General features: G+C 43.4%; 2 protein-coding genes across 2 annotated transcripts; one reads left to right on the top strand and one right to left on the bottom strand.

The window, feature by feature from the left end:
- Positions 1–384: 384 nt before the first annotated feature.
- aldh16a1 (aldehyde dehydrogenase 16 family, member A1) lies at positions 385–12,794 on the bottom strand. The gene is made up of 17 exons (XM_068750084.1): positions 12,705–12,794; positions 11,551–11,650; positions 10,632–10,758; positions 10,398–10,555; positions 10,238–10,315; positions 9,789–9,976; positions 9,540–9,698; positions 9,239–9,397; positions 8,323–8,479; positions 7,992–8,067; positions 6,115–6,220; positions 5,210–5,346; positions 4,896–5,066; positions 3,127–3,331; positions 2,822–3,007; positions 2,015–2,140; positions 385–1,240 (listed from the first exon to the last, which is right to left on the bottom strand). The coding sequence occupies exons 1-17, from the start codon at positions 12,792–12,794 to the stop codon at positions 1,061–1,063; spliced, it is 2,403 nt and encodes an 800-aa protein (XP_068606185.1). The 3' UTR covers positions 385–1,060.
- Positions 12,795–13,304: 510 nt separating this feature from the next.
- LOC137905601 (histone acetyltransferase KAT7-like) lies at positions 13,305–23,632 on the top strand. Its single transcript, XM_068749843.1, has 15 exons — positions 13,305–13,395; positions 14,569–14,713; positions 16,047–16,238; positions 17,781–18,062; positions 18,169–18,251; positions 18,499–18,585; positions 18,753–18,851; positions 18,929–19,039; positions 20,141–20,332; positions 21,380–21,469; positions 22,119–22,259; positions 22,415–22,508; positions 22,845–22,991; positions 23,323–23,429; positions 23,508–23,632. Exons 1-15 carry the CDS (start codon positions 13,381–13,383, stop codon positions 23,604–23,606), a joined length of 1,884 nt encoding a protein of 627 aa, XP_068605944.1. The 5' UTR covers positions 13,305–13,380; the 3' UTR covers positions 23,607–23,632.
- Positions 23,633–24,512: the final 880 nt, after the last annotated feature.

Genomic DNA, 24,512 nt, shown 5'->3' with positions numbered 1-24,512 from the left:
AGGAACAACGAAGGGACCGAAACCACCAAGGCAATCAGACTCCCCAGGACTATTAGCATTCTCTTTATGAATGCTAATGCTCCCTGGCAGTCATGAAATTTGTCCTCGAATCCTTGAATTTGGTCAGTAGGCTGACCACCACCTACTTCCAGTACAGAGAAAAACTACTACAGGCAGAAACACGGTTGTGCAATGGGTTCACCGGTATCTCCGATAGTAGCCAACTTGTATATGGAAGAGGTGGAAAGCAAGGCCCTGACTTCTTTTACAGGGGCGTCACAACACCCAGCCATTGGTTCAGGTACGACACCTGGGTAAAAATCAGGATCCAAGAAGTTATTTTAATGTAGGTCAAATACACAAACAAGTACCGGTACTGTAAATCTTTTTAATCATGGCTCGTAGACTTTGATTTTGTGGAAACATGAATGAATGTTTCTACTTACAAAACAAGGCTAAAAGAAGACTTGGTGTAGAGTGAACAGTTATACAGTACAGTATGTTGGCACACTTTAATTTCGTTGACATGAATGAAAGTTAAAGTCACGGAAAGAAGTTAAAGATCAGTGACAAAAGAAGACATTTTAAGTTCGGTGATTCTACCATCTATCTCTGACATTTTATCACTTAACAATGTGAATAAATTTCTGATGCATGTCTCCCTGGATAAAACAATAATGCGAAAAATATTAGCAATAGAGCTAGCAGGGGTATGATGTCAAATGCAAAAAAATGGAAAAAGACAGGGGTAGAAAGTGACTAAAAATTCAGGAATGCATCTGTAATTGGATTCTCAATGGCAATTAGACTTCCTTCACCTAATAGCTCATTCAACCCTTTACATACTATTGAAATTACCTCTAATTACCTGTTAGTTACCAGCAGTAACTAACAGGTAGAAACAGGAAGTGGCTCCATCAGTTGTTTGTTCACCATTACTTCTTACAATACTTCTCTTCATGTCTATCGACTGGTCAGTTAAACTCTACATCCCGTACTCGCATTTAAAAAAACACATATCTGCATCTCTCTGCATCTACACCTCGGATCCTCCGTCTCCTTATGCTGTTGGAATCCAGACACTCTTCCACTGGACTGCTTTTCTCCACATCTCTTCCAGGAGTGAAGAATGACACCGGGTCCAGTCCATTCCTCCATCCTTGCCCTCCTCGTCCCTTTGGCATTCCAGACACAGGGTTTTGAGGGGGTTGGCGCAGGTGTACTGGAGGTACTGACAGCCCTATGGCCGGAAATGAGACAGATAATAATGTTGTGGCAGATTGGACTAATACGAGTTTTGTCTGTTTCTTAAGTGGCCAAAGTTTTACCAAATACCAAAGATGAACCGAATCCCGCTTTCAGAGTCAGACATCAGAAATTAATACAGCGGCACCTCGTTTATCGAACATAAAGCGGACATTTGTCCACTGTAATGGTGACCTACACCCCTGTTGGGGGGCAGTGCTGCTGTTTTTTGGGGGGGTGATCGCAGTCGGTCGTTAGAATGTAATGAATCAGACGAAGCAGGAAGGACGGAGAGAGGAGGAGGGATAATGGCGAATGTTTCTGTTATTCAAAACGATCATCAACGATCACGGTGAAATCACGGAGCTGAAGATTTGGCGCTACCGAAGCGGACCGACGACCGCCGCTCAACCCAGGTGTCACCACACACTGACGGGTTTGGGTTCGGATTCGGGTTCCGTTTTTCGATGGATAAAGTGAGCCTGACTGGGATTTGTCAGACGAGCGGTTCCCGTCTAGCTCACCGTCTTGTTGGTTTCATGTTTCACCGGGGTGTGCACAGCCCTCAATGGCACAAACTAAGAAACAGAACTTAAAAAAACACAATAGGCTCGTCTGCCAAGAGGGCAGCTGATGCTCACAATCACATTGAAAATAAATTGCATAATAACTGGAACAATGACTGACTTTATAAATGTAGTGATTTGTGAGCTTATATGCAGAAAAAAAAGCTGAAAAAAACAAGAACCTACTCGGGAAGACTCCTCACCTCAGCACTGCCCCAATACCAGATGGCCTTGATGACACTGTGGTTAGCCAAAGCAACTGTCAACTGGTCTCGACTGCCAGTTACAATATTTACCAAACCTGGTGGGAGGTCTGAGGACTGGATCACCTGAGGAGGAGGAAGAGAAGTGCTGTTCAGACTAAATCAGTGTTTCTAGACATGTTAACGGGTAAAGTCAGTGCCATCTCCATGAACATGGCGGTGGAGTCAATGTATTTTTTCAACCTCTATTCAGACAATCCTCAGCTGTATTGAACTGTCAAACCTCAAATGTTCTGACAAAAAGATTGGCATGAGCTATATAAATATTACATCCAATTATAGCAATTTAAAATATATATATATATTTTTTTTTTTATAGAAAATGTGAATGTGAGCTTTTTTCCCCCATCTACTACCGATTTGGTTTTTCAAAACTGAAACAGACAGTGTTGGGAATGTGCCAGTTTAAATAAGGATGAAGTTGAAGCCATCAAGAGTTAATATTACTAAAACTGAACTGTTGGCTGAGAATTCTTGTCACACAAAAGACTCGTGTCTGGAGGTTTCGGTTCTAACCGACATTAAGACACTTGTCCAATCATGCTGCTTCTAAGTAATGATGAGTCTGTTGTCAGGAATATTTAATACTTTGAAAGTGCTAAAAAAATGTAATGTTTTGTTGAATTCACCTTTTCATTGTAGTAATTAATGCTAGATGGTGGAACAAACATAGAATGTTGTAACAAACTCGTGAAACAAGGAGTACCTGGATAGGTGTGGTCACAAATGTACCATCAGAGCAAATACCTGAATGAATGTCAGAGCTGGGAGGGGATATCTCTGACTGGGGACCATGATGACGGCGTTGCCAGTGGCAATGGCCGCACCAAGAACTGTTACCATAGAGAGAAGGGGATTCTTGTCAGGGAGGACCACTCCCACAACTCCCAGGGCTTCAGGGATGGAAAACGCAGAACCAGACTGTGGCATAGGCTGAAAGGGTGAGATAGAACAATTAGAAAATGATGCCAAGCCTCTAACAATCTAATCTGTTTATTAGAGATGGGTTTTTTTTTTTTAGAAACTTCAGACATGATTTTTTAAATCCCCACCAGACTTCCTCCTTGGATTTTGTCGCAGTAAGCTGCCCAGTCACGAAGCCTGTTGATGCTGAGCTCCATCTCCTCGTCAGCCTCCTCCTTTGAAACACCGGTCTGAGCACTGATTGACAAGGCTATGTCCCGCCTCTTTGCCTCCAGGCCTCCAGCCAGAGAATAGAGTGAATGAACCCGCACAGAGAGGCCCTTTCTAATCCAGCTAAAGGGGAGAAAGATGTGAATAGAAATAAAACTGATGAAAAATGCTGATAAGTTTCTATGTTTTTGTCAAGTTAGATTTAATTATCTTATGTGAGTAAAAAGTTCAATTGTAAATGCCCTGCAGTCTAATCATTAAAGGATTTATATTTTAATGGTCATATGTACTGATAAGAAGAGTTATATCTTTATGGGATTTTATTACAGCCAGACCGCTGATATCATGTTCAAAGCACCTTGTTGTTATACTCTATGTGACATGGTCAACGAGTCAAAGTGAACTTTGAATGGTGATAAAACACACACCGCATGGATTCCAAAGTGCGAAGCATTTTTATAAAAAACGTCTACTCTGAATGTTTAATATCTCTATTTAACCACACAATTATTACCACATGCAAATCATTGCAAAAAAAAATTTACCAGCAAAGCAAAAGATTCCGATTAGTTGACAACACAAAACACAAATTCTGATGAGTCACTCAATGAAAAAAACACAACGTGACTTTTTTTATGCTTAGCTCCGCCGAGGCGAGGCGGGGGGTTATCTAATCGCCGGCGTTTGTCTGTCTGTTAGCAAAATAACTCAAAAGGTTCTGGACGGATCTTGATTGCATTTTTCAGGAAATGTTGGGAATGTTACCAGAAACAAAGGATTACATTTTGGTGGCAATCCAGAAGAGATCCTGGATTCTGGATCACTTTGAGATTTTCGTTAACATTTTATCCTCAACATCCCGGTTGATTATTGACCAGTGTTTATGGAATTTGACACCGTCATGTAAGGTGGGGGCCTCTATCTAACCACCAAATGTCATCGGAATAAGATCCAGAATGGAGTCAGTAAAAAAATATTTAATTTTAACATTGAAAACCCGATTTATGGATGAAAAAAACTGTTACAAATACACATCAAATAAACCTTTTACCACACACATTATATTGTACACGTTAAAGCCAGAATGACTTCCACCCCTGCGCCCTCTAATTGGCTCTCTCATAATTGCTTGGAACGTTTCTGGTCCCTTTCTTGAATGCTATTGGACACGTGAGCTGTCAGTCAAAACCCTCGACCCGACGCGCCATTTCCTTCCGTCCCGAAGTTTGTGTGAGAGGACAGATGTTTGGTAAGTTAGCGAATAGCGTTAAAACATGAAATTAGCCCCAAATATCTAAAGACACGTAGCCGTTACATTTATTCAGCCTGTTCTGTTTTGTGTGTATCAATAAAGTTGTGTTAACTGTTAATCTTTACTGTTGTAAGGTCCATCCTCTCCTGATTTGACGTGGCTGTGCTACAGCAAAACACGATGCGCGTTCAAGCACTGTAAAAAAAACAAACATGCAATATCGCATTAAAAGAATCCACGAAACAGCGAGGCCGCGAAAGATGAACAATATAGCGAGGAGCCACTCTACTAGCTTTAACAAACCCACGGCAACCCTGACGTAGGGCCACATAGGGAGACGGAGGTGCCTGGCGGAGGTCTGTGCTCTCCGAGTGCTTTTCTAGCTTGCGCTGGAAAGTTTCTCCGTAGTGTGTGTGAAGGTGTGCCAAAGCTCACCCAGGCTGGACTTTGACAGCAGCCTCTACGGCATTACGGACATCTTTCCTGCCTCCATCTGGACAATAGGCTAGCACACTGTCTCCACCTGCGGCCCGCACAGCCACACTGCCACCAGACACTGATTTACATGCATTACCCCCGACCAACTGCAGGTAGGACTTGGGAGCACTGAGAGGACGGGAGAGAGGAAGGGAATGAGACAGGTGTCCGCTCAAATGTTGTATGTAAACACTAATATATTATATGCAGATATGATCCTTTATAATACTTGATAGACATGCCTTAAAGCACAATAAGCACCGAAATCCCACCTGGCATGGCCTGAACCAATAGGAATGACAGGCGGGACTGCTGTTGCTCCAAACGTTGAGTAGTCCATAGAGACTGGAGAGGAGCGAGGTAGAAGAGGAGAGGAGGAAGCAGACGAGCACAGGAACTGGTACAGACCCTGAGAGATGAGAGAAGGGTGAAAATAAAAGTGAAAATAAACTAACTCACCTCCTACCTGTGGAGCGTAAGAACTTCTCCTTCTCCTCTAACTCACCTCCTACCTGTGGAGCGTAAGAACTTCTCCTTCTCCTCTAACTCACCTCCTACCTGTGGAGCGCAAGAACTTCTTCTCCTCTAACTCACCTCCTACCTGTGGAGCGTAAGAACTTCTCCTTCTCCTCTAACTCACCTCCTACCTGTGGAGCGTAAGAACTTCTCCTTCTCCTCTAACTCACCTCCTACCTGTGGAGCGTAAGAACTTCTCCTTCTCCTCTAACTCACCTCCTACCTGTGGAGCGTAAGAACTTCTCCTTCTCCTCTAACTCACCTCCTACCTGTGGAGCGTAAGAACTTCTCCTTCTCCTCTAACTCACCTCCTACCTGTGGAGCGTAAGAACTTCTCCTTCTCCTCTAACTCACCTCCTACCTGTGGAGTGTAAGAACTTCTCCTTCTCCTCTATCTCACCACTTAATACTAAAAATACCAAAATTAAACACAAATATTAGAAGGCTTTCCTGTCCACCCTCTTCTAACATTGAGAGCACTGAGCGGCTAAAACAGAGCAAACGACTTTCTAAACTTTACCAACGAGTACATTTTAAATTTAACGTGTTAAGTGCTTTGCTCATTGACTTGTAACCGTTTCTAAAGCACTACAGTCAACAAGTTGACATGTCCTACGTTAACGAGCTAATGCTACTTACAACCCTAACCCAAGTAACGTACCTCCTGTCCTCCGTCAGTGCAGGAGCCGCTGTCTTTGTGACCCGAGACTGGCATGCAGGGATCCGACACAGAGTGAGAATTCACCCACACTGAGCCAACGGACAGGCTGAAGAGAGAGGGGAAAGAGAGCAGATCAGTAGGGAGTAAAAGATCCTTTCACACCAGAGTTTCCAATTCCCCCTGAAGGATAGTCAGGGGATAGAGGAATAATGCTCATAGCCCCACAGTCGACCTTCCGGATTAAATGTTTTCAGATGCAGACTAAAAGCCGTAGTAGATAAATCCCAGAATACTTCGCAAGTAAAAGATAAGCATAAGAATGTTGAACATTTTGAGTGCACACCATTTGTTTTATTTTTAGAAATGATTTTGTTCTGTCCTGTAAATGAGGTCAAATTTCTCACTATTTGATAAATGGCAGCAGCCACAAGCTTAAATGGAACTATAAAACATTCATGTTTTCAAAAGAACGCTGAGCATAACTGGCATCCAAGTCAGTTTCCAGCAGAGAAGAAATCTGATGTTCCCCAAAAACACTGAAAATAACCAGCTTTCAGAAAATGCGATTTGCATGATAATTACCGCTAAAAGGCAAATAACAAAATTTGAACAGAATTCAAAATGTCAAAGGGAATAGTTACTTATTATGGTTAATTTGATGTATAAAGTTGGGATGGCCAAGGGTCCCGCTTTGTAGAAACCTGCATAAGAGTTTCATTTCTTTTTCCACGTTCCACCGATGGAGACGCTGCCTTCGGATTGGCAGCTCCGGTGAGCGGATGCGTGTGTCTGTGTGCTGTGACCGACCGGCTCAGGTAGCAGCATCAGAATGTGGATGCGATGTGATAGAAGGGAGATCTGTGAATAAAGTCATTTACCGTACATTCTTAAATCAATGACTCTTCCAATAGCTTGTATTCATTTTCCAACGCTTTCTCGGGTTTAGCGGATCAGGGAAGTTGCCGGAGTCTGTCTCAGCTTGCTGCTGGCGAGAGGCGGAGCCCTTTACAGCAGACGCTCTCTCTCTCTCTCTCTCTCTGTAGGCATGGCGACGCAGACGCCACAGAGAACAAAACAACCAAATCTAGAGTTCTCCCGTCGATTTTAATCTCCATTTTCATCTATGGCTTCTTCCTGACTGTCCTCACGTCGTTGCTGATGCTGTGGTTAAGAATGTAGATCAGGGGTGTCAAACTCATGTTCTCCAAGGGCCACGTTAGCATTATGTTTGCCCTCCAAAGGCCAAATGTAAACTGTAACACAGTAAAAATGTAACTAAATGTAATGTAATCTAATGTAAAACAAATGTAACTACTCCTTAACATGCTGTTAAATAACCATTTATTTATTTAACTCTTTAGCTGCCACAGTAATTACAGTAAAATAAAGTAACTTAAATATTGTTAGAGATAAAGCCATACTGTAAATGAGAGAAATGATAAGTATGAACCAAAGTTTGTGATGGGAATAAATTAACATCTAATATGTCACTTTCAGGATCAGCACTGGACAGCTCCATATATTGCCGACTACATATGGAGCTGTCCAGTGCTGATCCTGAGCGCCACATGTGGTTGGCTACCAATAGTCAAATGTCAAAGTAACAAAATGACACACACGCCATTTTCTTCAATGGCATCAGATGCTTCTAAATCAATTTTTTTTTCCAACAGTTCGTCGGACATCGGACGCAAGAATTGGGTTTGAAAAGTAAGATCCCTGACTTTTATGAGGATAACAATGAGTCATCTGCATTATTGATGAAATGCACTTTGGTTAGGAGGAAGAATTTATGTTATAAGCTGCGGCAGATGATGAAGAGAAAGATGAGGATGCTGAGAGAAAGACATGTTACAGAGTATGTGAATGTGAGAGACCTCTTTGCCGTCTCCAGAGCGAGGGTGAGGTCTTCCGTCCAAATGGAAGCTGCCTGGCCATGAGGACTGTGGTTTCCTGCGGAGATCAGACGGTCTGAAGTTCAATGGAATTTAGCAATAAAATGTAGAAAAATCTTCCGTGATGTGGAACAGAATAGACCCCACTGTGGCCATTAACTAATGAGGATAAAATGCAACAAATCATGTCTTGCACATGTCTCACACTAAGCTTTGAAGGACTAAAAACATGCTTCTGTTTATGTTCATCAGGCTGATGAGTGAAACCACAGAGCTTCAGTCCTACATTTACAGCCACAAAACGCTTTCTTACCCAGGGTCACTGCTTCTATGTTGCTTCGGAAGGTCAGGAGAGGCAGCAGAGGTCCAGGAGAGGGGTTGACCACAAAGGGAGAGGAGGGGGCCGCCCCACAGACCACCGTTGGAGGGTACTGAGCTCCTGGAGGAGGGGCAGCGCAGGATTGTACCAACTGGAAGACAGCGAAAGAAAATATGTAAATAATAAGCAAGAGTCCTAAACAGCTGCAGGTTACAGATAATTACGTAAACATTTCCATTTCCATTCGTTTGGTCTGCGTTTGTTCTCCATTTTGACCTCCTGGAACTTTCCAATTCTTCACTCCATTTTTCCAGAATCTACATTTCATTTACAAACCTCAGCTCTTCATTGAAGGCGCATCTTGGACAAGAGGTCAAAAGTATTGTCCTACAAGTCAGAGTCTGTTTGACTTGAATCACTTCAGCTTCGATGCTAACACTGAGACTCACTTCAATTCAAGCTGTAGCCCTCGCTGCAAATCAGGATGAGGGCAAGGTTCTGTGGTATGATGGACGGAATGATTACAGTTTGACAAAGTAAATATGGGTTATATATCCATATTGTGAAGTAAGTTCTACTGCTACTGGACTTTCTTCTTGTCCCCTGAGGCTTTGCCACAGCAAATCAACCTTCTCCACTTCACCCTGTCCTTTGCATCGTCCTCCCCAACACCAGCCACTCTCATGTCCTCCCTCACCACGTCCATGTCTCTTCTCCTGGGTCGTCCTCTAGCCCTGTTCCCTGGCCGTTCCATCCTGAGCATCCTTCCATCGATACGTTATAAGCAGCGTCCCGTGGGTTTACAACGCCGCCGGCTGTCGCCGTTAACCTGGGCCTCGACCGATTCGGTATTACTATAACTGCGTTCGATGCAATAAGTTCATTCATTCATCATAAACGTCAGACTAACCATTGCCCCCTGCTGTTGAGCTTCACGCACTGCAGCGTCCACCACAAGCCGGTCCTCATCATTGTCCAGGGTCACACACTTCATACCGGTCACATGGAGCCTGAGAAGGGCCAGGACAGCGTCCAGCACACTCTCCTGCACACACAACAGCCAGTGCATCTGAGGGAAGAAGGGGAGATCGCTGTTAGAGAGAAGTGGCGTGCTGACTGGACAAGATGAGACACCATCCAGTCATGGGCTGGTGGCATTCTTGCTTGATACGGCATCCTTTATCCACTTTATCTAGATTTGTGCAAATCACCTCTTTCTTCTTTTTGAAGGCGGCCTCTATCACTCCTCCCACTGCGCTGTCAAGGTCAGCTGACTCAAAGATAATGAAGGGACACGTAGCTCCGATGCAGGGGGAGACAGAAACAGGAACACCCATCCCTGCTGTGGCTTTACAAAGCATCGCCGCATCCTGACAGGGGGAGGAGCATCGAAATGGACATTAACTTTAGCTCCAATGTACAGGAAGGTGCTCAGAAATACGCAGAGGGATCAAACACACATGCTTGTTTCCGCTGTAGGTGACATAGCTGACGCCGGGGCTCTGAGCCACTTTAGCACCTAGTAAAACGTCACCTCCATTTAAAACATTCAGAGCCCCAGCAGGAAGCCCTGCTTCCATAAAGAGTTGACCCAGTAGGAGGGCTGGAGGGGCACTTCTCCGGCCGGGGACAACAATGACAGAGTTTCCTAAAAAATGTTCAATTATAAAAAAAACAACAACATTATTAAACAGAAAAATTAAGAAGTTTAATCAGCAATGTTCATACTGGTTGATGAGAACGAGTGTTCATGTGTTTATGCACGTAAAAGCACATTTGAAATTAAGGGCCATACATAAAGCAGCAGTAGTTTTCTCCAACATTCTTTGGAGGAACTGTATACACACAAAGTATTACACACAGAGTACAACACTCAAGGTGAATAACTGCAGGAAGACGAGTGGGTTACCCATGGCCAGCGCTGGCAGGACTTTGAGCAGAAGGGAATAGAGAGAGCAGTCATCAGAGTTTACTACTGCAACCACACCTGGGGGGGGGGATAAAACATAAAACATTTAAAAAACAACATGAAACCAAATGCTTTTCATTTGCAACCCTCTTCGCCTCACCCAGAGGTGTCCAATTGGTGATGAGGGTGCCTCTGAGCTGAGCCCAGCCGCTGTAGTACTGCAGCAGTCTAATGACGGTGGAGGCGGAGCAGGAGGCGCCAAACAGCTCGCACAGCTCTGACAAACACTGTCCGTGCTGCCCGAGAACACTCACCAGCCTATTGGACGGAAGCACGCGGACCAACATCTCCGCGTTAGACAGTGGCTCAGACGCCAGGGTTAGGTTTATCGTACCTGAGCAGCACTCTGGCCCTTTGGTGGCAGCTCAGGCCACTCCACACCCTGAAGCCGCTGACAGCAGAGGAGGCGCACTGGGAAACATCCTCCTCCACAGCGCAGACTGCGCTGCACACAGAGTCACCTGCAAGCAAAACATCTGTGCAGTTAAGACCTCAGACATAGAAGACGGGCAGAACAAGGGGCACCGGAGGAGGAAGACATGAGACAATGCAGTCAGATCAGGAGCAGTTCAGCACGTACTAATAATCTACTCTTCTGTGATATGCAGACCTACACATGCAGCCTATTACATGCAGCATTACAGTTTTTAAAGTACCTGCATCACTGCTCAGTTTATACTTATAACCCATTAAAAGTGCGTTGGCATCGCCACAGGCCCAAAATGTCTTTTCTGCTTATTATTTTAGCACTTTGGGATATTTCTGTGCAGTAATTATTGGTTGTATTAGTACAATAGTATTTTTTCAAAATGCGCATTACAGATGTTGCCCGGCCCAGCACAGGAGCTGCCACCTCCGTTGAGATCCGGGTCACGGCACCAGCTGTTAGGTTTCTCCTTTTTCCCCCGGTTCTTTTATTATATCTCGTGTTGGAGGTGTTTATTCAATAATGAGTCAGGATCTATCAAACGAATCAAGTTTACTGAAGGTTTTCAGTAAGTACAAAGCTGGTAAATGTAACCGGTTCATTAATAAGTGTTTATAATTACACAAAATTGTCAGTGTGTCATGTGGACCATGATGACCAGATCACCATGTGGACGGTGTAAATCCAAATACAAACGGAATGAGCTGCTTGGCGGAGGTCTGCCCTCTCCGAGTGCTTTTCTAGTTTAAGAATGTGATTAATCTGACGGGAAGATCCGATTTCTTATCCATGTTTCTGCTCCTCGGAACATTTCATCTGCTCTCACCTCTAGAATCAACCACAGAGAAACTCTGTCTGTCGGCTGGACAGACAAATCGTCCGTCGATGAACAGACCCAGAGAAAGAGAATGGTGATCCAACCAGGCCTGATGGAGGAGAAGAAGAAGTAGACAACATGAAGACAACCAGACATCGTTGTTAGGAGCAAGTTCAGCAAAAATGACCGGACTGCCTCGTCAGGTATCCTGCTAGATTTGATTTCCAATTTTCTCACCATCTTAAAACAAAATGAGCAGCAGTGTTTCAGAAACGTTATTTTATATCCCCATTCCAATCATCAGGATGGAAGACATAAGAAAAAATAAATTGAAACCTCTGCTACAGATGCAGCAGTTATTTATACGGGCAGATAATACAGCTACATCTGAAAGCTACCAGTTAGCTGCAGTGGTGCCGCGTCAACCTCCCACTCGTTCTCCAGATTTCCCGTCACAATCTCAGCTGTCCTATCTAAACAAAGTAAAAATTAGCTAGAAAATGAAACAGAAAAAGTCATTTTTGCCAGAACATTTACAACCAAAAATAAACTTTATGCAGGGAAAATGCCGTAGAGCGTGGACGAGCAGAACGCAGACACATGGACGCACGAGTGTTTGCCCCGTCTGACTTCAGAAGGGGCGCAATTTCTTCCAGACGTGTTTCAGGAGCTGATTACAGACCTACCCAAACTACGAAGGATTGACTGGATGGTTTATTTAGCCGTTTTGGGGTTGATAAGGACCCAGAGTCACCATAATGGTGTAGAAAAAAGGGAAGTGACTTTTTCATAATATGTCCCCTTTAAAGTAGTAATAACAGCAGCATTTTGTGTTGACTGTGGAAAACATATGACAGTGTCTGTGGCGTTGTGAAACTTGTGTGATTTGATGCATTCTGAGAAGAGCTGATTGTTTATTTTGCAAAAGAATCGCATTGAATATGTTTTCTTCCAGCCTCTGTGTCTTCACGCTGAACTATTTGCCGTACAGAGTCTGTCACATGTCGGCCTTGAGTTAGTTAACCAACAGTAAATTAACTTCACATGGGTCCAATCAAACTCAAGTTAGATTTACCATTTACCCATTGGGGGGGGGGGGGGGGGGGGGACACCACAACCGTGGAATAATCTACTTTGCAGTGAATTAGGTTGAGACTATTTACCTGTGCAACGGCGTAAGAGGAAGCTGCGGCCGGTCCGAACTCCATGCTTTGAAAAATATCATATACAGTCCTAATGTTGCTGCCGGCCATAATATTTATTTAAACCAAAAAGGAAACAAATCGCTGCTGCGTTTTACGTTCGTTTCTGGCTTCAATGTAACTATTCTAACAAGTTATAAACGTATCAAGGGGAGAGGTTAAAGATGAAGGACAGGCAGGAAAGCTACTGAACTGTCAGTCCAAGGCAAAAACGGCGAGATAGCGCTTCTTCTTCTATTTGGTGTTTAACGGCGGGGCCACCTTTGCGAGGGCGCATTACCGCCTCCTACTGATCCGGGGTGTGGATCAGGCGCTCTTTCCTCAGGACCAAAAAGTCCAACAATAAATCTAAATGTAAATAATAATAATAATAATAATAATAATAATAATATATATACATGGATAAATAAATCAAAGGTAATGTAAATACAAAAATATAAAACAAGATTCAAAAAACTGCGTTCCACCATTGCTATATGTTTCACACGGAGGCATTTAGTCAACGGACCCTAACATCCTGCGAGTTTGCGCTGTACAAACAAGGAAGTGCAGGCAAACAGAAGTGCTTCTTTTCAGCTGAGTTGACTCAATCAAAAGCTGATAATAATTCGCTACATTTGGCACGTCGCTGTTGAAAATGCCTCGGAGAAAGGTAAGCGAGTCTGCGCACGCTGTCTGCAGACTCACGCGTCACGGCAAACTGCAGTTCGGACACACAACATATCGTCACAGCTAATGTTAGCCGACGTAGAGGTAAAATTCGCATGTTGTGGAAAAATAAGCGACCTGTGACTCTAAAGGATGTAGATACAGAACAGAATCAAACACCGATCTGTGTTTTGTGTTGTGGTAAATGGGCTAATCTGCGATAGCCAATGTTCGTTTCTGTCTGAAAGAATGAGTCGGGTTTTTTTTTTATATATATCAAGTTTCACTTTTCTTTACTTGGTGGTATAACCAGTAAGAGTTAAATCATGAGGGTTAAAATATTTCATTTCAATTTTTGGTTATACTTATGCAGTACATTTTGCAGTACATGTTTGAGTATTAGAATGGGACGAAGCTTCCGCACCAAAACAACGCAGTGATTGGCCAGGTCCTCGTTCACCGTTGGCTTCATTGGTCGAGCTTCTACAAGCCACGCCTTCTCTTCAACGTAATTGGATGTATGTAAATTACATGCTCAGCCTCTCGTAGAGTTGTCAAACACAATTACGGCGCGCTTGGAGGCCATGCTCTTGTGTAGATTAATATTTTTATCGATTCCATTCGTTTGTTATTATGTTTGTTATTATTGTTGTTATTATTATTTAGGCAAGCAACCTTAAAAATAAAATTATATTGAAGCTATACAACCAAAATGCACAAACATTGTGTGATCTTCATACTTATGTATTATAATTCTGTATTTTGTTGTAATTCTCTTTTAAATCTTGCATCTGCTATGTCCATATTTTTATGCATTAATAATTACGTGTATCAGTATAATCACGTTTTCATTTATTCATGATCTTTCTGCCTTTTTTAAAACACTTTGCACATGTATATGTCTTTATTGACTTCCTTTATACTATGTAGCTTTATTTGAATGTATTTTCTCGTATTATTATTATTTTATTGAAGATAAATATCATATCATATGTGGGCTGTTATTCCAGAGGAAGGAAGAGGCCCTGATCAGACTTTTGTTTTCCTCAATGAGTCCTCTTACCCCATGCCAGATTTTGCTCTCCAATGGGGTATGAGAGCTCTTGCACCTCGGCGCTATAGCCCCAATCATTCCCATGTGGGAGTTAAATAACGGGCCTCTATTTGATGTTTCCAGAGGACTCCAGGCAGCAGCTCCGACGGGACGGAGGATTCAGACTTTTCTGCTGATCTTGAACAAGCCAATGGTACGGAGAGTGTGTGCAGGCGCAGCAGCGCTCGCTTGACTCGCGCGTCGCTGCGCCTCAGCCGGAGCTCACAAGGTAAACATAAATATATTATACAGTATATGCATGGTAGCCTCTTTTATTTTGCAAAAGATCATCTTACAATTTTTTTTGCCATTTAAAGGGGACATATTATGAAAAAAAAAAATCACTTTTCCCATGTTTCTACATTCATATTTGATGGTTTCGGGTCATTACCAACCCAATTTTTTTTTGAATTAAACCATCCAGTCAATCCTGCGTAGTAAGGTGTCCACAAGGTGTGTGTGCACTCTCCCCATGTCTGCGCTCCGTACATCCACGCTCTACATGTGGCTCGTGCGTGAGGCGAAGAAGAAGAACCGAGGTGGATAACGTTTATTTTTGGTGGTAATGTTCTGGCGAAAATTGGCAAAAATGTTTCAGTGTGTGCTCAAACAGTCACCTCACCAGTTACCATGGTAGCGTGTAGTTGCGCGTGTGCCCGCTATAAACGTAGTTTCGGTTTCATTTTCAGAGGCGTTTCTGACAGAGCGGTTTGAGACAGAAAAGACGGACGCTGTCCTGCAGCATCTGTTTGCTATTTTGACCAAAGCCTGTCACAGCTATTTCATGTAAGTGTTGGGGAACTGCGTTAACTTGTGGAAAAAAGAGTATAATGTGTGACCTTTAACTGACACAAGAAACATGAAGTCTTTGGAATGTTTGTAAATGTCGTTTCGGATGCACTTTCAGTGAATCGCCCAGCCCTCTTCTCACCATTAGTTGATTTTTATTTTATTTTATTTTATTCTTTTTTCTTATTCTATTTTTTATCTTGTCTAGCCAGACACTTGCATATACAATTTGTCTTTATTTGCCGGCTGAACAAGAACAGGTGCTTGTATTCAGGGACAACAGAGAGACTATACCCCCCCCCCCCCTCCACTTAGTGTGGCTATTATACTTATCTAGCCTCAAAGTATGAATAGATTTAGAGAGCCTGACCCGCCCCTGCACATAAACAACACTCGATACTCCCGCTCCATGTGTGACGTCCTTCTGCTGTGGCAGCCAGACGGGATTTACAGCAGAGCTAGAGAGACAGACGCTGTTTACTCAGTGATTTATTATGGGGAGGAGCTCGCTTTGCTGCTGCAGGCTTACTAAACACAGAGTTTAGTTTCCTCAAAAAAGGATTGTCCTCTTCAGAACAATTAGAAAGAGCAGCATGTTCTTCTTACCTGTTTGATTGGAGTTGCTCGGTTAAAGGCTTGCTCAGTTGTAGGAAATCAATTTAGAATTTTAACCTCTCCTCTCCTGATTGTGCTCTTCCCTTCTCTTCTCTCTTGTGTATTCCCTTCTCTGATCTTCTCTTCTTCTTATTCCCTTCCTCTCTCTTCCCCCCCAGATAACTGTAGCCCAGTTCAGAGTAGTTCTCCTGCAGACCCTGGTCCTGAGGAAGGCCTGGATTCAGCAGCAGCGTCCGTCTTCTCCTCTGGTCGCAGGATCACACGCAGCCAGCAGGGGGCAGCAAACACTAGAGCTAAAACATACCCACCACGTCAGAGCAGGTCTTCCGGCTCAGATAATGAGACAAATGGTGAGACTTGTATTGTATTGCCTCCTGTTTTTTTTTATTTTTCCTAGATTTTCCATCATGTTTAGAAGAATTTCAACTACGGGTGCACCGATGGCAATTTTCTGGCCGATCACCAATCTTTCTGATTTTGGCTGATACCGATTGTTTTAAAGAACTGACAACATACACCTTCAATGTTCAAAAATTATTTTATTGAAGACAAACAAAACTTGTGCAACAGGTTACACTTACAGACCTACTTTGGGCCTCTCACCAAAAATAAAGTTTACAGCAGTATTTTGCTTTTACAAATACAAGGGAAACACAAGGTTTGAGGTAATTAAATAAATTAACTATCTACAGGACAAACTAACAAAACAACCTCAACCACCAATAAGGTGTCCTGAGTTTTAAGTTTTCTTTTTTGTAGTGCAAAAAGAAAAAAATACCCAAATGCAGAAGCTTTGTGAATATTTCAATGTAAAGTTTTTAATCTAAAAATAACTTGCAATGGTTTACAGGACAAAAGGGAGAGGCTCAGGCAAGAAGGCGGGCCTGTCAGTGATCTCATGGCAGAGCAGAAGGGGACAGTGGCTGACTTTCAGAACTTTGCGGAGGTAGATAAGATCGGTGGATAAGATCGGTTTCATATGGAGGAATCGGCCGATCCCGCAAAATCAAGGAAATCAGCGCCGTTTGATCAGCCAGCCGATCGATCGATGCATCCCTACTTTCAACAGTTTTTATCAATATGATGGGGCGCACCGAATTGAGAGGAAACAAAAACCAACAAATAGATCTTGAGGAGGAAATTTGAGGTCAGAGAAGAGAAGGAATGATATAAAGATGAGTTGGACTTACTTTCATTTATTAATTTATAATGAATTCTCTGAGCCCTAAAGACAAATGTAGCTCAGTTGATATCCTGGACTTCTGTTATGTCACAGAGATGGATGAATAAAGAATCTGTTGTCTAACTTCAGACACAGCAGGAAGCAGTCATATGCATCAATTAAAAATAGATGGATCTGTGTTTATATTGTATGCTCATTCAATTGTATAATTTAATGAGTCAAAATTCTAAGAAACTCCTACATAAATGAAATAATCATACACTGTTAACAGTTGTGCAGCTCAGGACAAAAGGGGAGGAGCAAACATCAAAACAAATTAGCTAATATGAATCAAATTTGCAAACCAAACAAAAATACTGTTTCACATGTTAAAGCAAAATAAAGCTTGAGTTCACAGGTAGCAGACGTGTAGTTTCTGTAGCTTTCTTGTAGTGTAAGTATACGGACTCACTATAGTTACTATAGTTACTGTGTCTAAAATGCTCGTCTTAGACAGGATGTTTGACTGTATTTGTACTGTAATACATGCTACTGTGTGACTGTACTTGTACTCCAACATTCTATCTAATAAATATATTCATCATCATCCATATTGTTGTATACATAAGCAGCTTTTCTGATGAATAAACCTGCTTTATTCTGGGATTGCTAATTTTCAGTGTTATTCCAATTTTCTGTCTCATTCCCTTCGTTCTGATTGGCTCAACAGACCTAAAGCAGGGGGCGGACCGGGACGAGACCCCTCCTCGCACCCCAACAGGGAACGCCCTGTCCTCAGAGTCCGACATTGAGGTTTCCAGTCCTGGCAACGACCTCGTGTCTTCCAGCAACGATATAGTCGTTTCACAAGAAGAAGACGAGCGATTGGCTAAAGAGCTGTCACTCAAAGAGGCTGCCGCCCACGATCTCTCTCATCGACCCAAACGCCGACGATTCCACGAGAGCTACAACTTCAACATGAAGTGTCCCACACCTGGGTGCAACTCACTGGGTGAGGGCATATAGACTGCAGCATTTCCTGCTCTGCTGTTCCAACCCCGAGCTCTCGGTTTACACTCCTCCCTTTCCCTCCATCTTTCTTCATCTCTTTTCTACAGGTCATCTAACGGGGAGACACGAGAGACATTTCTCCATATCGGGATGCCCTCTTTACCACAATCTTTCTGCTGATGAATGCAAGGTACACACACACAGCACTACGTGCAGTCTCTTGTGATGGAGGTTGTCTGTTTTTCATCCTGCATTTCGGTTTATAAAGTGAAAATCTGTGCCTCAGTGTCTACTGAATGAAACCTAGCGAAACCAGAAGACTGAAAGCAAAGTTGTGAAGTTTGCGAAGCCACCAGGAACTTTGGCTGCTGTGAAGTTTCTGCTGTGAGGGGATGTCTTTGAGTTGTTTGAGGCGGACGTTGTCGATGTTTTGTTAGGGCAAGGTATCGACGCGTGACAAACATGCTGAGGAAAGGACGCTGTCACACCGCCAGGATGAGAACAGACACTCGACAAGGAACCAGGTGACAGAAACATCTGGCATCCACTGCTAAATAAAATATTATTAGATATTTACATTTAAGGTTGTGATGTGTTGTTTCGTTCCACCGTTGTCACCACTCAAAAGGTTAATGGGTGACATGTGACTGTAAATGCTGTCTGTGAAAGTGTTGGATCTGTGCGGTCTCAGGCCCCGGCAGGGCATCAGCTGCGCTACAAGGAGAAGGTGACAGAGCTGAGGAGGACGCGGAACTCCAGCCTCAATAAGGAGCAGAAGGAAAAGTACATGGTGAGTGTGTGTCTTTTATGTCCCTGCTTCTGTCACGTACCTCCCTGTTATATTTGCCTTTCTGCCCTCGCTGCCAGGATCACCGTCAGAGCCACGGGGCAAGCAGGGAGCCGCTGCTAGAGAACATCACCAGCGACTACGACCTCGAGCTGTTCAGGAAAGCGCAGGCACGTGCATCGGATGACCTTGTAAGAGAGAAAACTCATCATCACCACCCTCCCGAGTTCTCTTTATCCTTTTTGTTTCCGTTCCTGCCCTTTCCTTTATTCCCTTTCTTCTGTGTTTAGGTGAACAAACCCTCCGTGCAGCCACACCAGGAGTCTGAGACATTTTTGGTAGTTGTCCAAACTACAAACACTCCCTGTTATTTTCTGCTGGTTTTTTCTTCTGCTTTGTTTATTTGTTTCAAATTCAGATGATAATTTTACATTAGACTTACTTTAAGCAATCTCAGTTAATTAAAAATACTCCATCTACAATCCCCTAAACGAGCACCAGATTTGCATTCCTTGGATTGATTGGTTTTAACTATATTAAGTAAGTACAGGTACTATCCGAGTTACGACTGAGATTGGTTCCGGACACCTGGTGGTAAGTCGGACAAAAATAAAATGGCCAACGTGAAGGATATACTTTACTGCAGCGGTCCCCGACCTTTTTCCTGCCACGGACCGGTCTCATGCCGGGCAATCTTTCCGTATGCATGAGACAATCGTCATCATCATCTATCGATCGTGGTGCGGTGGCGTAGTGTGTAGCGCTGTTGCCTCACAGCGGGAAGGCGCCGGGTTCGAATTTTCCCATGTCCATGTGGGTTTTCTCCGGGTTCTCCGGTTTCCTCCCACTTCAGTGAATTGGTCACTCTAAAATTGTCTGTAGTGTACGAGTGTGTGCGTGAATGGTTGTCTGTCTCTGTGTGGCCCTGCGATGTGCTGGCAACGCGTTCGGGGTGTAACCCACCTCTCGGCGATAGCCATCTGGGATAGGCTCCAGCAACTCTCGTGACCCGCAAAGTGGAAAAGCAGTCGTAAAATCGATGGATGGAAGTCTTAAGTTCCGTTTTTCACAGTGAACTTTATTTTTCTTTTCCTTCCTATCCAGCGTTTTCCTATTTGTTCCTCATCTTATTTTTGTGCCGGTACTTCATTGTTTGAAATAACTTAATTAACTTTTTCTCTTTTGAGTTTGTGGCTCCCACTGAAGTTTTTATTTATTTATTCTCCTCCTTTCCTCTTTGAATCTCTTCCCCTTACCCTATTTTTTTCTCCCTCCTATCCTAATCTGTACAGGAGAAGCTTCGTCTGGCCGGTCGGGTATCAGAAGGCAGTAACATGATAAAAAACATCGTGTTTGGGCGCTACGAGCTGGACACCTGGTATCACTCTCCATACCCAGAGGAGTACGCCCGCCTAGGGAGGCTGTACATGTGTGAGTTCTGCCTGAAGTACATGAAAAGCCAAACCATTCTCCGCCGGCACATGGTAAGACAACCCTTTCTATTTATGGAGGCATCTGCACGTCTTTACAAATCAGAGAATGGTTGCCTATCATCTTTAAGGTGCATTGTGTTTTAAAGGTCCCATATTCTACCCTTTTTTCCACATTAACGCAGTTCTCAGGCACTTATATGAAATATCTGTGACAGTCTTTGGTCAAAATAGCAAACAGATGGTGCAGGACAGTGTCCCTCTTTCCTGTCTCAGACAGCTCTCTCAGAAATGGTAGCAAAAGGGAGAGACTCAGTTCACACACACACACACACACGGCGCAATGATCCACGAATAAACTCAGGATGGAATAAAAATGCTTTGAATCATCCATCCATCCATCTTCAAACCGGTTATCCAGGGTAGGGTCTCGGGGGCAGCAGCCTAAGCAGGGAAGCCCAGACTTCTCTCTCCCGCGCCACCTCATCTGCCTGCTCTCAACGTGGAGGAGGAGCGGCTTGGACATGGTTTGGACATGTCCAGAGGACAGACAGGGACTATATCGGTAGAAGGATGCTGATGATGGAACTGCCAGGGAACAGGGCTAGAGGACGACCCAGGAGAAGATACATGGACGTAGTGAGGGAGGACGATGAAAAGGACAGGGTGAAGTGGAGAACGTTGATTTTCTGTGACGATCCCTGATGGGATAAGACGAAAGTACAGTAGTAGTAGTAAAGTGCTAATAGATTGTAGCACCAAATAATCTGGACTGTTACTTTAGGTCAAGCTCTAAATCACGAGCTCAATACCTGATGTCATTGGGAATCAATCATTGTCATTGGGAATCAATCCTCGAGCCGTCAGAGGGGATCCGTTGGTGTTCAGCTTCACTCATTCTAGACTTTACTTGTCTGAAAATCTCTTACACTCATTAACGTTTTGAATCTGTGTCCTGTGAGCTCCTCATTTAGAGACCAGAGACCTTTTGGAAATGTATCCCAGTCCAGAGTGGCCACTTTGTGCAGTTAATGGGGGAAATGCTTTTCCCTTGTATCTAAACTAACAGCTGCTGCCTTCTCCTCTTTGTGTTCCATTAAGGCCAAGTGTGTGTGGAAGCACCCTCCAGGCGATGAGATCTACAGGAAGGGGAACATCTCTGTCTTTGAGGTGGATGGAAAGAAAAACAAGGTGAAGGAGCACTGCTCAACAGCCCAGTCCCAGAAGGTTCAACTGGGCTCCAAGCAGGAACCTTTTCCTACTCATGACGTTGAGCAGCATTGTCAGTAGTCACATTCAGACACACAGGAGGACCAAAGATGTGATGCCTGTCACAGAGACCAAGGAGACAAAAAGATTTAGATATTTGACATTTCCTTTGAAAACTCTGGGGTTACGTTTTTGTTTGCACCGGCAGACTTTTGCAGACAGTGGTAATGTCACGGCCATCGCGCCCTGATCGGGACATTTAAATCACAACTTGTCCTCCCCAGATTTGTCATCCTCTAACCTGTGACCATTTTGACGTCTAGTGGTACATTCAACATGCGTAAATTGTTACAGGCATTGATAACCTGGATGTTTGCCCCCCTACGGCTGTCCCAAAATGCTGGCCTGCTGTTGGTTCCAAACATTTCCAAAGGCGGACAGGGGGGCAGAGCTTTCAGTTATCAAGCTCCTTTATTGTGGAATCAGCTCCCTGACTAAAGACTCCTTTTTAACAAAGCTTATAGTTAATCAATACAGTAATCAATATGCTGTCATAGGCCAGCACTGGTGGCATTACCTCCTGAGCTTCTCCCTCTAAAAACTACAACGTCTGTGATTCTCTTCATCACAGATTTACTGTCAGAACTTGTGTCTGCTGGCAAAACTCTTCCTGGACCACAAGACTCTGTATTACGACGTTGAACCCTTCCTCTTTTATGTCATGACGGAAGCTGACAACACGGGCTGCCATCTGGTTGGATACTTCTCTAAGGTAATCTGAGAAAGCACCTGGATTACGATAAGAGCAGGATTCCAGTTAGGGAGTATTAAGTTAATTTCAAATAAAGATATTTGACAAATGTGTGTACTGATAAAAATATCCTGGCTGTCAGATGATCACATTTCAGGTTGTTGCTTCTTCTGCAGGAGAAAAACTCTTTCCTGAACTACAACGTGTCTTGCATCCTCACCATGCCACAGTACATGAGGCAGGGCTATGGCAAGATGCTCATAGACTTTAGTGAGTACAGGCACTCGGTGTGTATTTGATTCAGTGTTCTAAATACTAGCCGAGGGCTTTCACACAGCACAGTGACACCAGATCTAGGAGGCTGTCTGAAGCAGCTGCTCTTCTGCGGAAAAGATCCCCCACAAAGACTTGTTTATTTATTACAGTTTTTGGATCATATTTCTAGACCCCTCTCTGTCTGCTTAGTAATCGATGGAAAGTAGCCTTTGGCTAATTCTGGCATATTTACATTTATATGTTCATTAATATGCATTGTCCCTTTTAAATAAATAAATAGAAAGTATTAAGTGACAGCCGGCAGCCACACCGTCTAATCTGTCCTCTAAGGTTACCTGCTGTCCAAGGTGGAGGAGAAGGTGGGTTCACCTGAGCGCCCCTTGTCTGACCTGGGACTTATCAGCTACCGAAGTTACTGGAAGGAGGTGCTGCTGCGCTATCTGAACAACTTTCAGGGCAAGGAGATCTCTATCAAAGGTAGGAACTTGATTACATTCTCCAAAAGGAAGGAAAGAGAAATGAAAAAGATGAGAAGGTATTCTGAAAGCCCCACAGAGGCTGACACATTTTGAAAGTAAATGTGGGAGTTGATGTGTGCATGCTGGCATTCATGCGAATCAAAGAGCATTGAGGTCACCACATTGTCACTGTTCACATGATGAATAAAGGTGGGTGGACGAGAGAAACGCCTGCAAAACTGGGTCACACCAAAAACATTCGGAGGACTGAGGCAAAATCCTCATTTGTCAGTTCATTTCAGTTGTGATCCCATCAATCTGATCTCCTCTTGTGCCGCCTGTGTGTTCAGAGATTAGCCAGGAGACCGCAGTGAATCCAGTGGATATCGTCAGCACACTTCAATCCCTCCAGATGCTAAAATACTGGAAGGGAAAGCACCTTGTTTTAAAGAGACAGGTAGGAAACAAAAAAGTCACAATTATTGTCATGTGTCTGTTTAGCTGTCGATCACCAAGGTGCACCTTCTTTCTTTAGGACCTTATCGATGACTGGAAGGCCAAGGAGATCAAACGTGGTAATGGCAAGACCATTGACTCCACAGCCTTAAAATGGACACCACCTAAAGGAACATAGAGGAGCGTCCTCTTATGCTCCAACCCCATACATACACAGGCAAATCCTCTGCTGCACTGGCATGCTTAGACCCTGAGCGTAAACCCTCATATACAGTATGCAGCTGGAGTACAGTCAGTCTCTAACAGCCTTTACTCTGGGTTCCAGCAGCCACTCTCATCGCTCACGAAACTGTTCGGGAAATACAACATTAGTTCAGTACCAGTCCGTTTTTGGATCTAGCTGACAATAGAAAATGCAACAAATATACATAATCCAGAAATAAATTATAAATGTATTAAATGCTTAACACTTCATGGAGATTGAAAGAATCTGGTTCTGCAAAATTCTAAGTCGTTGTCCAAGTTGATCAAAAGACGCTCAAACGTGCTAGATAGCACCAAGAAATATAAAAATAAAAAATCTCACCAGTTTACATTAAAAGGATTTTTAATCTGTTGAGTAGAGAGCCCTGTCCACCATGCAAATTGAATCTTTGATTTAGATTTACTTCTGTCATGTTTTTAATCTTAAACAACTCCTGAGAGAAAAAGTATTTCTCTGTGGTCGCTCAAGCAAACAGAAGCGAGCTAATTCTGCGATCTTTGTCTGCAAAGCCTCCAGTGATCCTAACGGCAGTAGGTAGCCACTTACTTTTTAAAGTAAGCCTTAAAAACGTTCGGATAAACATCGGTACTGTGCTTATTCACATCAGCAGGTTGGTTGAATTACTTCAACATTGATTGTGCTGTAACTAACAAGAGCTAGCTGACTGAATCTGTGTCTCCTGAAGAGTCAGGGAGGTTGTATTCGATGAGCTGACCTGCCGCTGAGCTTGGTTCAAAATTTTCGATTATGGGAAAGGGGTCAATTTGCTGTTTAAAGTGCAGAACAAAGAAAGAAGAAGAAAAAGAATAAATAAAAAAA

Source organism: Brachionichthys hirsutus, chromosome 16 (assembly GCF_040956055.1).
Source record: "Brachionichthys hirsutus isolate HB-005 chromosome 16, CSIRO-AGI_Bhir_v1, whole genome shotgun sequence".
In the NCBI taxonomy this organism is placed as follows: domain Eukaryota; kingdom Metazoa; phylum Chordata; class Actinopteri; order Lophiiformes; family Brachionichthyidae; genus Brachionichthys; species Brachionichthys hirsutus.
The sequence above is the reverse complement of the archived record's forward strand: the minus strand, read 5'-3'. Positions and strand labels throughout refer to the sequence as shown.

What these genes read in the sequence shown, in the direction of transcription:
- aldh16a1 (XM_068750084.1), bottom strand. Translation starts at nt 12,794, where the DNA reads ATGGCCGGCAGCAACATTAGGACTGTATATGATATTTTTCAAAGCATG. An exon ending in CCTCTTACGCCGTTGCACAG is followed by an intron (nt 11,651 to 12,704) that starts GTAAATAGTCTC and finishes CTCCTCCATCAG; the next exon opens with GCCTGGTTGGATCACCATTC. An exon ending in GCTCTGGAGACGGCAAAGAG is followed by an intron (nt 6,221 to 7,991) that starts GTCTCTCACATT and finishes CTCTCTCTTCAG; the next exon opens with CCTGTCCGTTGGCTCAGTGT.
- LOC137905601 (XM_068749843.1), top strand. An exon ending in CCTCAGCCGGAGCTCACAAG is followed by an intron (nt 14,714 to 16,046) that starts GTAAACATAAAT and finishes CTTCCCCCCCAG; the next exon opens with ATAACTGTAGCCCAGTTCAG. An exon ending in GACACTCGACAAGGAACCAG is followed by an intron (nt 18,586 to 18,752) that starts GTGACAGAAACA and finishes GTGCGGTCTCAG; the next exon opens with GCCCCGGCAGGGCATCAGCT.